Source organism: Bos grunniens, chromosome 9 (genome assembly GCF_055505025.1).
Source record: "Bos grunniens cultivar Pamir isolate PY7600 chromosome 9, Bosgru_T2T1.0, whole genome shotgun sequence".
Classification (NCBI taxonomy): domain Eukaryota; kingdom Metazoa; phylum Chordata; class Mammalia; order Artiodactyla; family Bovidae; genus Bos; species Bos grunniens.
Window position 1 is genome coordinate 95970032 of NC_141173.1, and position 12283 is coordinate 95982314.

Below are 12283 nucleotides of genomic sequence, written 5' to 3' on the forward strand. Positions count from 1 at the left end.
GCTGCGCTTGACCCGGCCGGGGTTCATGGGGAAACAGGAGCCGGTCGGTTCCCTGCTCCCGAGCCTCTCACCACCAACTGGAGGGAACCGCATGAACACTCTGGAGAAAACTAATAAAAGTTGAGTTGAACAGATGTTTTCTGAGTGCGTACCGTGTGTCTTTCTGGCGTCTGTGCAGTTAATTGATGCTTTATTTTCAAGCTCTCAGCTCGGTAGTGCTGACCACACGTGCTGTAGTGGTTTAATAGCCTGGGCAGCCAGTGCAAGCGATGGAGAAGCAGGAGAAAGCTTCATGGAGAAGGTGGGACACAGAGGTGAGCCGTGAATGCTGGGTCAGATTCGGGTAGCAGGGAGAAAAGAGCGTTTCGGATCGGGAGAGCAGTACATGGATGGGTTTGTCTGGCGGCTGGCTCAACCTCGTTGGGAAGCTTTATAGAACTTAAGGCCTAAATCCTGGAGTCTGACGCTTGTGTTTGAACTCTGCCTCTGCTCAGTTAAGAATCCACCTGCAATGCAGGAGACCTGGGTTAGATCCCTGGGGTGGGAAGATCCCCTGGAGACAGGAAAGGCTACCCACTCCAGTATTCTGGCCTGGAGAATTCCGTGGGCTGTACTGTCCATGGGTCGCAGAGTCGGACACGACTGAGCGACTTTAACTTTTTCTGCGTTGAGATCCAGGACAAGTCACCTGCCTCAGCCTGAGTGTTCTCATCTGTGAAATGGGACCGTTAATAGTCCCTACCTCAGAAAGCAGCTGTGATGACTCAGGGAGGTAGTTATTCTTGTAGGATACATGCGGGGTGGTAGGAATTTAGGGAAGGATTTGGGGGACCCTCGAAAGCCACAGCAAGGAGTTTAAACTGAGTCGAGTTGGCTGTGGGAGCCACGGAGGCCTTCTGTGCCGGGGTAGCATGTTAACGGTGCTGTGATACCCGCAGAGGAAGACGCACCTGGATGACTGTTGCGGGGCTCATGTGGGAGGGGACCAGGGCCTGGACTGCGAGGCTGGTGTGTGGGGAGCAGAGATGAGGAGGAAGCGAGGCGACACCTGTTCCAGGCCGGCGGTGCGGCAGGAACCTCTTCCGGGCCGGCGGTGCAGGATGAACCTCTTCCGGGCCGGCGGTGCAGGATGAACCTCTTCCGGGCCGGCGGTGCGGGATACATGAGAGACGGGCGGCCAGTGACCCCAGGGCTCTCGGACGTCGGGGTGGAGAAAGGTGGGAGGCAGGAAACGGGCAGTAGAAGCCGAGGTTTCCTTGATGCTATTTTTTTTTTTTTCATGGGTTCAGTTTCAAACCTCTTGACCGTGAAGTGGTGTAGGACTTCCAAGATGTTTTGGGAGCCACAGTTTCTGGGTGCGGTCCGGGGCAGGCAGGAAGTTGGGGACCGTCCCGGGGGCAGGAGGAGTGTTAGAGACAAATCAGGAGATGCATGGTGGGCGCCCGCGGGTCCGCAGCGTGGGGTCCTGAATCTGGACTGGAGAGTTTCCAGAAGAGGGTGGGCGGCCGTGGAGGAGGAGGGTCTGAGGCCGCGTCCGTTTTCTTTTTTTCTCCACCGCTTTCTGGCCTCTGAGCAGAGACCCGCTTGCTGATGGCCTGGTCACAGGGCTGCAGGCCGTCTGCTCACGGGTTCGTGCCCGGGTATGGGCAGGTTTAGGCTTTAGCTTGACTGCGGGGATGTGTGGGCAGTTCAGCAAGGAGGTGGACTGGGCAGAGGGACCCCTGGGTGCCCGATCATGAAAGGACGCCAGGAGGCACAGAGCCCGAGATGCTGGGTGGCTTCAGGGGGCGGTGGCCTGTGCAGTCCCGTGACTCCTCGCCCTGTGTTTTTCCCGTCTGTGGTGGCGTCTTGGGAGTTCTCTGGACTGGGATCAGAAGTGCGGGCCAGCAGTGCCAGCTTGAAAGCTCTGGGTGCGCTGTTTGAAAGCGTTTAGGGACTCATGGCAAGCAGGCCGGTGGAGGGGGGCACGTCGTCAGTCTGTCTGTGGTCTGGGTGGTATCCCCTGGCCCAGGACACGGGCCGCCACATCCCTCCTGCGTGAGGTGGGGTCCTGCCACTCGGGAAGTGGGGAGCAGAGAGACAGGAGGCCCGGGGCCCAGCCCATTCCCTGCAAACCCAGGCCAGCTGGGCTGGCTGTGCGATGCCATTCGCTTACCCTGGGGGTTTATTTTGCCTCCTCCACGTCTTTTTCTTCTGTCCAGTTGGGTGAGACTTGGTTGCCGAGCTGGGAAAATAGCTAATAAATTGGATTGAAGTGGAAAGGGAAATGGCAGGTTTTTACTGAGCCCCCGAGGAGAAAATTGGAAGCAAACCCAGAGTGGTCTGTGTGCTGCAGGAACTCCAGCCTTCTCACCTGCAGAGGAACTGTGCTTTTATAGTAAATCACTGATAATGCGTCTTATTGATGATATGTTTTTAAATTCAAGCATTAAATATAACTATTCTTATTCTGTCCTCTGCTTAGAGGTCATCTATTCTGAGCCATTGGAAGGCCCTTGGTGCCCTCAGAGTCCCTGAGGGCAGCGGGCGGGGGCGAGGGGGGTGTGCACGCCGTGGGTGACTTGGTGTAATTCTTTAAAACAACTTCAGGCATACGGAAGAGTGGTGAAGACTGCGGGTGTTTCTGCACACCCTCCGCCAGGCTCCCCTGCGTGTCCTCGTTCAGCATGTTTGTCAGAGCTCCAGTCCTCACTGGGGCTGTGGCCTTGACGTCTGAACGTGTCTGCACATTCCCCAGCATCCAGTCCATGTAGCTTTGTGTGCTGTTATGAGCCTGGAGGGCTTCCCAGGTGGCGCTAATGGTAAAGAATCCGCCTACCAATGCAGGAGATAAAAGAGATGCGAGTTGGATCCCTGGGTCCCTGGGTCGGGAAGATCCCCTGGAGGAGGGCGTGGCAATTCCCTCCAGTATTCTTCCCTGGAGAATTCCATGGACAGAGGAGACTGGGGGGCTGCAGTCCATGGGGCCGCAAGGAGTCGGACATGACTGAGTGACTGAGCACGCATGAGTGTGGAGATGCCGCGTGCACCGGTGATCAAGTCCTCCCTCTGCAGGGTGCACTGAGGCCTCTCACGGGGGTGGGGTGTGTGGGTGTGACCCAGGAAACCGTCAGGACTGCCGAGGGCAGAGCTGTGGCATCTCGGACAAGAATCTGCCATCTGCCGGTTTCCCCACCTGCAAATCCAAGGACTTCCTTGCTGAGCTCGCGTCTGGCTCTAATAGTGTAAGGCTTTCAGGCTTCTTACGATCCTTAGGATCCCAAAGTTGAATTGGGATCAGGCCACTTAATTCACGAGCTCTCACTTCCCACACCCACCGGGGTTGTTTGTGGTTCCACCTTCACACCCGAGTCCCAGATCGGAAGACACCTGTTTCTTCATTTCTTTGCCGGCCGCCCAATCTGAAAGTTCACTCACTCGGGCCTGGCAGGCCCCACAGGAGAGCCCTACGTCAGAGGACTCGGGGCCCCTTTGCTCTGGGAGGCCGCCCATCTGGGTTCCTGGCCAGCTGTGGCCTTAGGTCTGCAAGGGAGAGGGTGCGTGTGTGTGTGCTCACAGCTGTGAACTTGATAAAGAGCAAACAATCTTCCCTCCTTTCCCGGTTCAGAGCCTTAGTCTCCTCCTCCAGGGGGTTGTGTCATCCCCTGCCTGCTCCGAAGGCGTGAGAAACTCCTTCCTGCTTCCTCAGCTCCTCAGGCCAGGAAACGTTGGGTCATAAAAAGAACCAGGGAAGCAAAGCAAAGCGGAAAACCCCAGAGGCTCTGATCTCTCCGGGCTTCAGGGTCTGGGGTAGGGGGCAGCCTCCCCTTTGGGTCAGGGTCCTCGGAGCCTGCAATCCAGCCTGCCTGGGGCTGCTGGTCAAAGGTCCCTGCCACGTCCTGATTGGCCCGCCCCTGAGTAGGGAGTTCTAGAAGAGACGTGATAACCTTTCACACCACCATTTGCTTGTGACCGAAGAAGAAAGGAGGGATGAATAAGAGGCGCCAGAGGAATGAGTGTTAGGACGGACCCTCGGGATGGGACGGCTTTCCTGTTGGCGTAAATCAGACGCCTGCAGGCGACTGGCCTAGTGGCTTCAAACCCAGACCCCACAGCGAGGGCCAGGCCGAGCTTCACCCCGACGGGTGGGGCCAGCGAGGGGTCTCAGGCTGAGAGGGACCCTGGACAGGAAGCCCGAAGCCGGGGGCTGGAAGAAGATGAGGTAGACACGTGCCTGGAAGCCCCCCACCCTGCCCCGGTCCAGGCTTGACCCTGGCAAATGATAGTCCCCATGCAAGGAGTTAGGGCCTCCTGGCCTGGGCCCTGCTCTGACCGCTGGAGGTGGGGGAGTGGACAGGGTCAGCCTCCTGCATCTCTGACCTGGTCCGCATGTACCAAGTGGACTCTGAGATACATCCTCCCCCTATGAGGGTGGGGTTGGCCTGGGGGCCCTGCAGCTCGGGGTGGCAGAGACCCTCCCCATGCCCTGCTGGGTCCAGAACACACCGAATGGCCCCCAGGCCGGCCGTGGTCACTGAGGTTATCTGGACAGTTTGGTGAGCCAGGTCGCCTGGTCTGGGGCTCCCGGGTTGGGGAGGCCCTCGCCTGCTGCCCCTCACCCAGGCTTCTCCCTGCAGGCTGGCGCCCATGCGGCTCTACACGCTCTCCAAGCATCACTTCGTCCTGGTGTTCGTTGTCTTCTTCGTCTGCTTCGGCTTGACCGTCTTCGTTGGGATCAGAGGTGAGGAACAGTTGTTTTTTTTTTTTGAAGTATAATTGATTTATAAAGTTGAGTGAGTTTCTGCTGTTCAGGAAAGTGATTCAGCCATACATACATATAAATATTCTTTTTCATGTTCTTCTCCCTAACGGTTTATCACAAGACGTTGAATATAGTCCACGTGGCATATAGCAGGACCTTGTTTGTCTATCTTGTATGTTATAGTCTGCCTCTGCTGACCCCAAACTTCCAATCCAACTCTCTCACGCCTCCCCTCCCCGCCTCGGCAACTGCAGGTCTGTTCTCTGTATCTGAGACTCTGTTTCTGTTTTGTAAATGAGTCTGTGTCATATTTTGGAGTCCACATAAACGGGATAGCATCCGGTCTCTGTTTCTCTTTCTGATTTACTTCACTCAGTACGGTCATCTGTAGGTCCATCCATGTCGCTGCACACATCATTCCTTTCCTTTTATGGCTGAGTAGTATTCAGTTGTACATGTGTGCCACAGCTTTGTCCACTCATCTGTCGCTGGACGTTTCGGTAGTTTCCCGGCCTGGCTATTGTGAATAGAGGTGCGTGTATCTTTTTGAATTATAGTGTTGTCCCAATATAAGCACAGGAGTGGGATTGCGCTGGGTCATATAGAAACTCTATCTTTAGTTTTTTGAGAAACCTTTGTACTGTTCTGCGTATGAATTTACATCCCCATCCACAGTGTAGGAGGGTTCCCTTTTCGCCACACCCTCTCCAGCATTATTTGTAGATGTTTTAATGCCAGCCATTCTGACCAGTGTGAAGTGGGACATCATTATAGTTTTGATTTTGAGCAATGTTGAGCGTCTTTTCCTGGGCCTGTCGGCCATCTGTATGTCTTCTTTGGGCTTTCCTGTGGCTCAGATGGTAAAGAATCTGCCTGCAGTGCAGGAGACCCGGGTTTGATCCTTGGGTCAGAAGGATCCCCTGGAGAAGGGAACGGCTACCCACTCCAGTATTCTTGCCTGGAGAACTCCATGGACCGAGAGAGGAGCCTGGCGGGCTACAGTCCATGGGATCGCCGAGAGTCAGACACAACTGAGCGACTTAGACCTCTTATGTCTTCTTTGGAGAAATGTCTATTTAGATCTTCTGCCCGTTTTTTGTTTGGATTGGTTGTTTTTGTTTTTCGGGGTTTTTTTTGAGTTGTATGAACTCCTTGTATATTTTGGAAATTAAGACCTTGTCAGTCAGATAATTTTCAAATATTTTCTACCAGCTCATAGGTTGTCTTTTCATTTTGTTTGCAGTTTCCTTTGTTATGCAAAAGCTTGTAAGTTTGATTCGATCCCTTTTGTTTATTTTGCTTTTATTTCTATTGCCTTGGGAGACTGACCTAAGAAAACAGTGCTATGACTTTATGTCAGAGAATGTTTTGCCTATTCTCTTCTAGGAATTTTATGGTATCATGTCTTACATTTAAAATTTTAATTCATTTTTAGTTTATTTTTGTGTACGATGTGAGGATGTGTTCCAGCTTCTCTGACTTCTATGTGACTGTCCACTTGCCCAGCACCACTTGCTGAGGAGACTGTCCTTTCTCCATTGTGTGTTCATGCTTGCCTGCCGTGTCAGAGGTCATTGACAGCAGGTGTCCAGGTTTATTTGGGGGTCTTTACTCTGCTCCATTGATTCATATCCCCGTTTCTGTGCAATGCCACACTGTTTTGATTACTCTAATTTTATAGTATTGTCTGAAGTCTGGGAGGGTTATGCCTCCAGCTTTGTTCTTTTTCCTCAGGATTGCTTTGGCAGTTCTAGGTCTTTTATGGTTCTATATAAGTTTTAGGATTATTTGTGCTAGTTCTATGGAAATGGTTACAGGTAATTTGATAGGGATAGCATTAAATCAGTAGATTGCTTTGAGTAGTATGGCCATTTTGACAATATTTTTCCAATCTACGACCATTGGATATTTTTCCATTTCTTTAAATCATCTTCAGTTTCCTTTACCAATGTTTATAGTTTTCAGTGTACAAGTCTTTTACTTCCTTGGCCAGATTTATTCCTAAATATTTTATTTTTTTGATATGATTTTAAAAGGGATTTTTTTTTTTTACTTTCGCTTTCTAATATTTCATTGTTAGTGTAAATAAATGCAACTTATTTCTGTATGTTAATCTTGTATCCTGATACCTTGCTGAATTTATCAGTTCTAATAGTTTTTATGTGAAACCCTTAGGGGTTTCTATATGTAACATTATGTCATCTCTCTGTAATGACAGCTTCACCTCTTCCTTTCCAGTTTGGATAACTTGTGTTTTTCCTGTCCATTTCTCTATAATGACAGCTTCACCTCTTCCTTTCCAGTTTGGATAACTTTGCACTGTTGAGTAGACGTGGTGAGTGTGGGCATCCTTGTCTTGTTCCAAATTTTAGCAAGAAGGCTTTCTGCATTTTGCCATTGAGTATCGTGTTGACTATGGGTTTATCATAAATAGCTGTTATTATGTTGAGGCGGGTTCCCTCTTTACCCACTTTGATAAGAGTGAGTAGAGGTTGAGTTTTATCGAATGCTTTTTCCACGTCTGTTGAGATGATCGTGTGGGTTTTATCTTTTATCAATATGGTATATCACATTGCATGTGTTGAACCGTTCTTGTGGCGCTAGGATGAATCCCAGTTGGTCATGGAGTATCTTTTTTTTTTAATGCTATTGGATTTGGTTTGTTAATATTTTGTTGAGAATTTTTCTGTCTATATTCATCAAACATACCGGCCTGTAATTTTCTTTTTTAATAGTATCTTTGGTTTTCGTATCAGGATGATGGTGTCTTTGTATACAGAGTAAATTTGAGAATGTTCCCTGAGGTGAGGAGCAGTTTTGACCTTCTTAGCATCTATAGTTACCTTGGCGCAGTGCCATTCAACTCAGCTTAGCTGTACCCCACTTGCTCTCAGCCCCTGATGACCCCATTATGGAGGGTGATGCACAGAGGGGTGACCTGGTCTTGCCCTTCACAGCAGCCAAGGCCTACGTTCAGCTCGGCAGCGCTGGGTGGCCTTGACCATGTTCTGTGCGTTGGAAGAGTCTGTTTTGCTCTGGGACCTGCCCTGGGCGTTGGGGAATCCAGAACATGCTGTTTGATGGAGGAGACGGGCCATTTAACTGGTTCCAGTGCAGCAGATTCTGGGGAAGGGGTGAGAGCGGTGAGCATGGGATGAGGTAACCATGGAGGGCGGGGGGGCAGTATGCAGGCTCTGACAGCTGCTGGGTTTATCTATTCAAATGATGGATTCCGGAACTGGGAAATTAACTGTAGGAAGGGTTTGGGGACCCGCTGGGCCCATTGTGACGCATACCTGAGCTAAAATCCCATTGATCACCTGGCCTCCATAGGTCCCTACTCCGGTGGACCACATCGGAATTTTGAGTCTCTTAAAATCAGCATCAGTTCAGAGCCAGTGTCCAGCAGTTCCCCAAATTAATGATCTGATTTTCCCCAGTGCACTTGTCCTAGTAGAAGACCAGAGGTTCCTCTGGGAGGATGACTGACGGTACAAGTGTTTGGCGGTGTACTGGGGTGCTTTCTTAAGAGGACCCAACCTTCCCTTTGTTCAAGGGCCTTTGGGTCTGTAAACTGGCTCGTATTTGGAAACTACTGATGGGTTATGGTTCTCTGTTTTTGTGACGTACGTTAGACCTTCGTACGCTTGACTTGAACCTTCCTGCTTATGCAGATCAAGTAAGGACTTGTTAGGCTTCCTGTGTATTTCACGTCTGGGACCACCACCATCAGTTAGCTAATGCCATAGGTCTGTGGGAATCAGATTGTCTGACTGCCATGACTCTGCTGTCCATCACGGTGAGCACACCCACCATGCCTTTGGCAGTTGGTGTCACCTCGTGGCCCCTGCCACCCCTGGGATCCACCTCCTGCCTCTGCATCTTGTTTCCCAGCTTGGGGGCCGTAGTTCCCATGGTAAGGCCCGGCCTGCAGAGCAGGACAATCTTAGCGCCCTTTAAGGATGCTCGGGGCTCCCCTCACAAATGTATTTCTCACAGCAGTGGTGAAAGGCGTGTCTTCTGGACTCTTCCCGTAGGTCTTAAATGACAGATCCACCCTAGCAATCCCACTCCCTAAGTCTGTGGCTCCCCCCCCACCATACACTAAACCTGGGCAGGTGCAGCATTTCTGATTCACTCACTAGAACCACCTTTGGGTCCCTGTTTTAGCCAACCACCCAGTCAAACCCTGGGAGCCCTTTCCGACTCCTGAGCTGCAGCTTTTCAGTGCAGAATCTCTGCTTAGTGAACCCGTATCCATCCGATGGGCCTGAGACGGCTTCCCATTCCTTCCACCGTCATCGCACACTGTGTTCCCTGGGTTTCTGTCTGCATAAATCAGGAAACTCAGGTCGTTCTTCAGGCACGCAGCGCGCATCCTCACGGGTCCTGTGCCTCCCCTTTGGGGCCTGCTGGGATGCGAGTCTAGTTACAGGTCTCAAGGTGAAGGGGGCGGGTCATGTGGAGAAACGGTGTGGTCCTGCATGGCCACTGCCTCCGAGGAGCCATCCCTGATTGCTTTGGTGGGGCAGGGCTGGTCCGTCAAGAGGAGGCAGGAAGGCCCCTTCCAAGAGGAATGGGGAGAGCATCCCACTGGGAAAGGACTTGTGGGAATTTAGCGTGCCCAGCTTCATCAGGACCTTCCTGCGTGTCCCCAGAACAGGCTCCTGTTCACTCCCGGTCAGCGTGGTCACTTCAGCAGGGAGGCTTCCTGCGAGGCTGGCTGCTCAGCAGGGTTGTAATTCAGCCAGTTGCAGGATGAGATTCTAGTGTGATCAGAAGTCTCAGCCCTGTGGCCGTAGGAAATAAGGGTCTCCGTCAGGGCCCACACAGGCGCTTTCAGATCAGGCATGTGGCCCTCGAGCTGAGAATTCAAGTCCCTGAGCTCATCCTTGTCTCTCACCACCTTGTCCAGTGACATTAGGAGCAACCCGCCATCTGCATTATGTTTGTTAGTTTTCCAAGAATGTTCTGAAGTATCCCTAAACAGATCCGCTAAACTCCTTGCCCCTTGTAATAAACGGCTGATGAGGAGTATCTAATGCAAGTATTTTGCGTATGTTCCTGGACCATCAGTGCTCATTTTACTACTGGACACACAGTCGTTAGCATCTTTAATCAGATTAGAGAATCAATTCCAGAAACCCCAGAGCCAGCGTAGAAGACTCACCTTCTCCCCGCTGATCCTAGGGAACCGCTCTCGGTACCAGAATCTGTGTGAGTCAGGGTTCCCCAGAGAAGCTGAATCAGTGGGAGCTACAGAGGGCGGGGGGAGATGAAAGAGGGATACTTTATCATAAGGCCTCCGCTCTCGTGACTATGGGGGCTGAGAGCTTCCACAGTCAGCAAGCTGGAGGCCCAGGAGAGCCGACAACGTAGTTCCTCGTCTGAAGAGGGGTGAGGGCTCGTGTTACCAGCTTGAGGACAGAGGAGAAGAGAGCGAATCCTCCCTGACTCCGCTTTTGCTGTGCCCAGGCCTTCACCGATTCAGACGAGGCCCACCCACACCGGGAGGGCAGCCCGCTTTACTTGGTCTCCTGATTCAGAAGGTGGTCTCATCCAGAAACACCCTCACAGACATGCCCAGAGTAGTGTTTCACCAGGTATCTGGGCACCGTGGGCCCAGTCGAGTGGAAATACAAAATCGCCATCACAAGCTCTCTGCTCCCAGTGACTTTCTGTTGATATGTGTGCTCAGTTGCTCAGTCATGTCTGACGCTTAGCAATCCCATGGGCCAGAATCCACCAGGCTCCTCTGTCCATAGGATTTTCCAGGCAGGAATACTGGAGTGGGTTGCCATTTCCTTCTCCAGGAGATCTTCCCAGTACAAGGATCAAACCTGTGTCTCTTGTGTCTCCTGTATTGGCAGGCAGGTTCTGTACCACTAACGCCAAAGAAAGTTACTTTTTAGAGTGAGGCCGTCAGGATTTCAGAGTTAGGAGCGTCTGAGGAGCCATGGAGCTTTGCAGATGAGGGAATGAGATCCAGAGAGCCTTTAGCTGAGACTCGAGTCAAGACCTCCTGACTCCCAGTTCTTAACACTTCCTGAGAGACCAGACTGCCTCACTTCCTGGGGCAGGAGTGCACTCGGATTGTGAGTCATTTTGAAATGAGCCTGTCTGTGGGAGCCGACCTCCTTCCTGTCTCAGCCTTCATGGACATGCCCCAGAGGGTGCCCCTGCCCCGGTTGAGTCAACTCAGGCATCTCCTGCTCCAAGCAGAGGGTGGTTGGCAGCAGGCTGGGCGTGGCCGCAGGATGGCCCGGAACACCAGCAGGCTGCCAGGGGTTTGCTACAGCACAATCCAGTTCTGAGTGGAATCAGGTTTACAGGGTTTCCTTTGACGACTTTTAAGGCCAAAAAGCTCTGAAATATCACGACGTAAGATCCTTTGAAGCTTGATTCTCTGTTATTTCGGTAAAAACCTTGAGAATATATTAGTATATATCATGCCTTCTTAAAATCCTCAATTTAATATTTTTGGAAGGTTGGATTAATTGGGTGAATGGATCAAGGTGTATAATTTTTTAGCAGAAGTCTTTATACAAACTGTGTAGACGGTATCTGTGTCATTGGTGCTTTCTTAAATCCACACACTGCAGAGAGAGCCTTCCCAGAGAGCGGGGGACGGGGAGGGGAACTGCACACGCAGTCCGTGGAAATCGTGTGTGTCGTGTGCTGTCACGTTCTGTTCGCCTGCATTGGGAGGTCATCATGTGCAGCAGAGTAGATGTTGCATGTCTGTGTTCATATGTTTATATATTTTACATACATATGTATGTGTGTTTGTGTATATGTGTGTGTGTGTGTGTGTACAAAGCCTCTAAAGACAGACCAGGAAAAAGACTATCTCTGTATAATATATGAGACATTCTTGGCATTTGGGAAAAAAATCAATAGATGAATTATCAATATAGTTATAACCTGCTTTTTCTTTCTCTGTTATGCTTTAGGACCCAAAGTGATCCAGACTTCTGCAGCTAACTTTTCACTAAATAATAGCAAAAAGGTAAGACTGGGTCTAAGTGGCAGCTGGTGAGCCCTGTAAATTTCTGAGTCACTAAGAAATGGTCCTGCTTAGAGGGTCAATAAGATCAACCTCCCCCTTGCCCTGCAGCTTGCTTCTCAGGCAACCCACATTTCTTACTCCACTTCAGCTGCTGGCCTCTGGGTCCTCATTTGCTAAAATTACCTTTTTTGCTGTAATTGTGACCTCAGTGCTGAGAAAGGATGGTGGTGTTACCTCTTAGGGAGCCGCAGTTCATTTCCAATGGCTGGTTAGTTCATCCTGATTCCTCTCGTGTGCAAATCTTTTTTTTTTTTTTTAATCTTTATTGAAATTTTCTTCATACTTTTTGTTCAAAATCCTTCAGTTCAGTCGCTCAGTCGTATCCGACTCTGCGACCCCATGGACTGTAGCACACCAGGCTTCCCTGTCCATCACCAACTCCCAGAGCCTGCTCAAACTCATGTCCATTGAGTTGGTGATGCCATCCAACCATCTCATCCTCTGTTATCCCCTACTCCTCCTGCTTTTAGTCT

At 50.9% G+C, this 12283-nt stretch overlaps 1 protein-coding gene across 4 annotated transcripts in view; it reads left to right on the top strand.

The window, feature by feature from the left end:
• The window catches only part of TMEM181 (transmembrane protein 181), a 63262-nt gene that overhangs the window by 25787 nt on the left and 25192 nt on the right, over positions 1-12283 (top strand). For 2 of the 4 annotated variants that reach the window (XM_086318573.1, XM_086318574.1), the window contains exons 2-3: positions 4617-4720; positions 11695-11750. In XM_086318573.1, coding sequence (XP_086174699.1) covers positions 4617-4720; positions 11695-11750 — 160 coding nt within the window. Of the gene's footprint in view, positions 1-1089; positions 1218-3938; positions 4202-4616; positions 4721-11694; positions 11751-12283 lie in introns of those variants that run through there. The other 2 variants (XM_086318577.1, XM_086318575.1) reach the window with 2 other exon arrangements.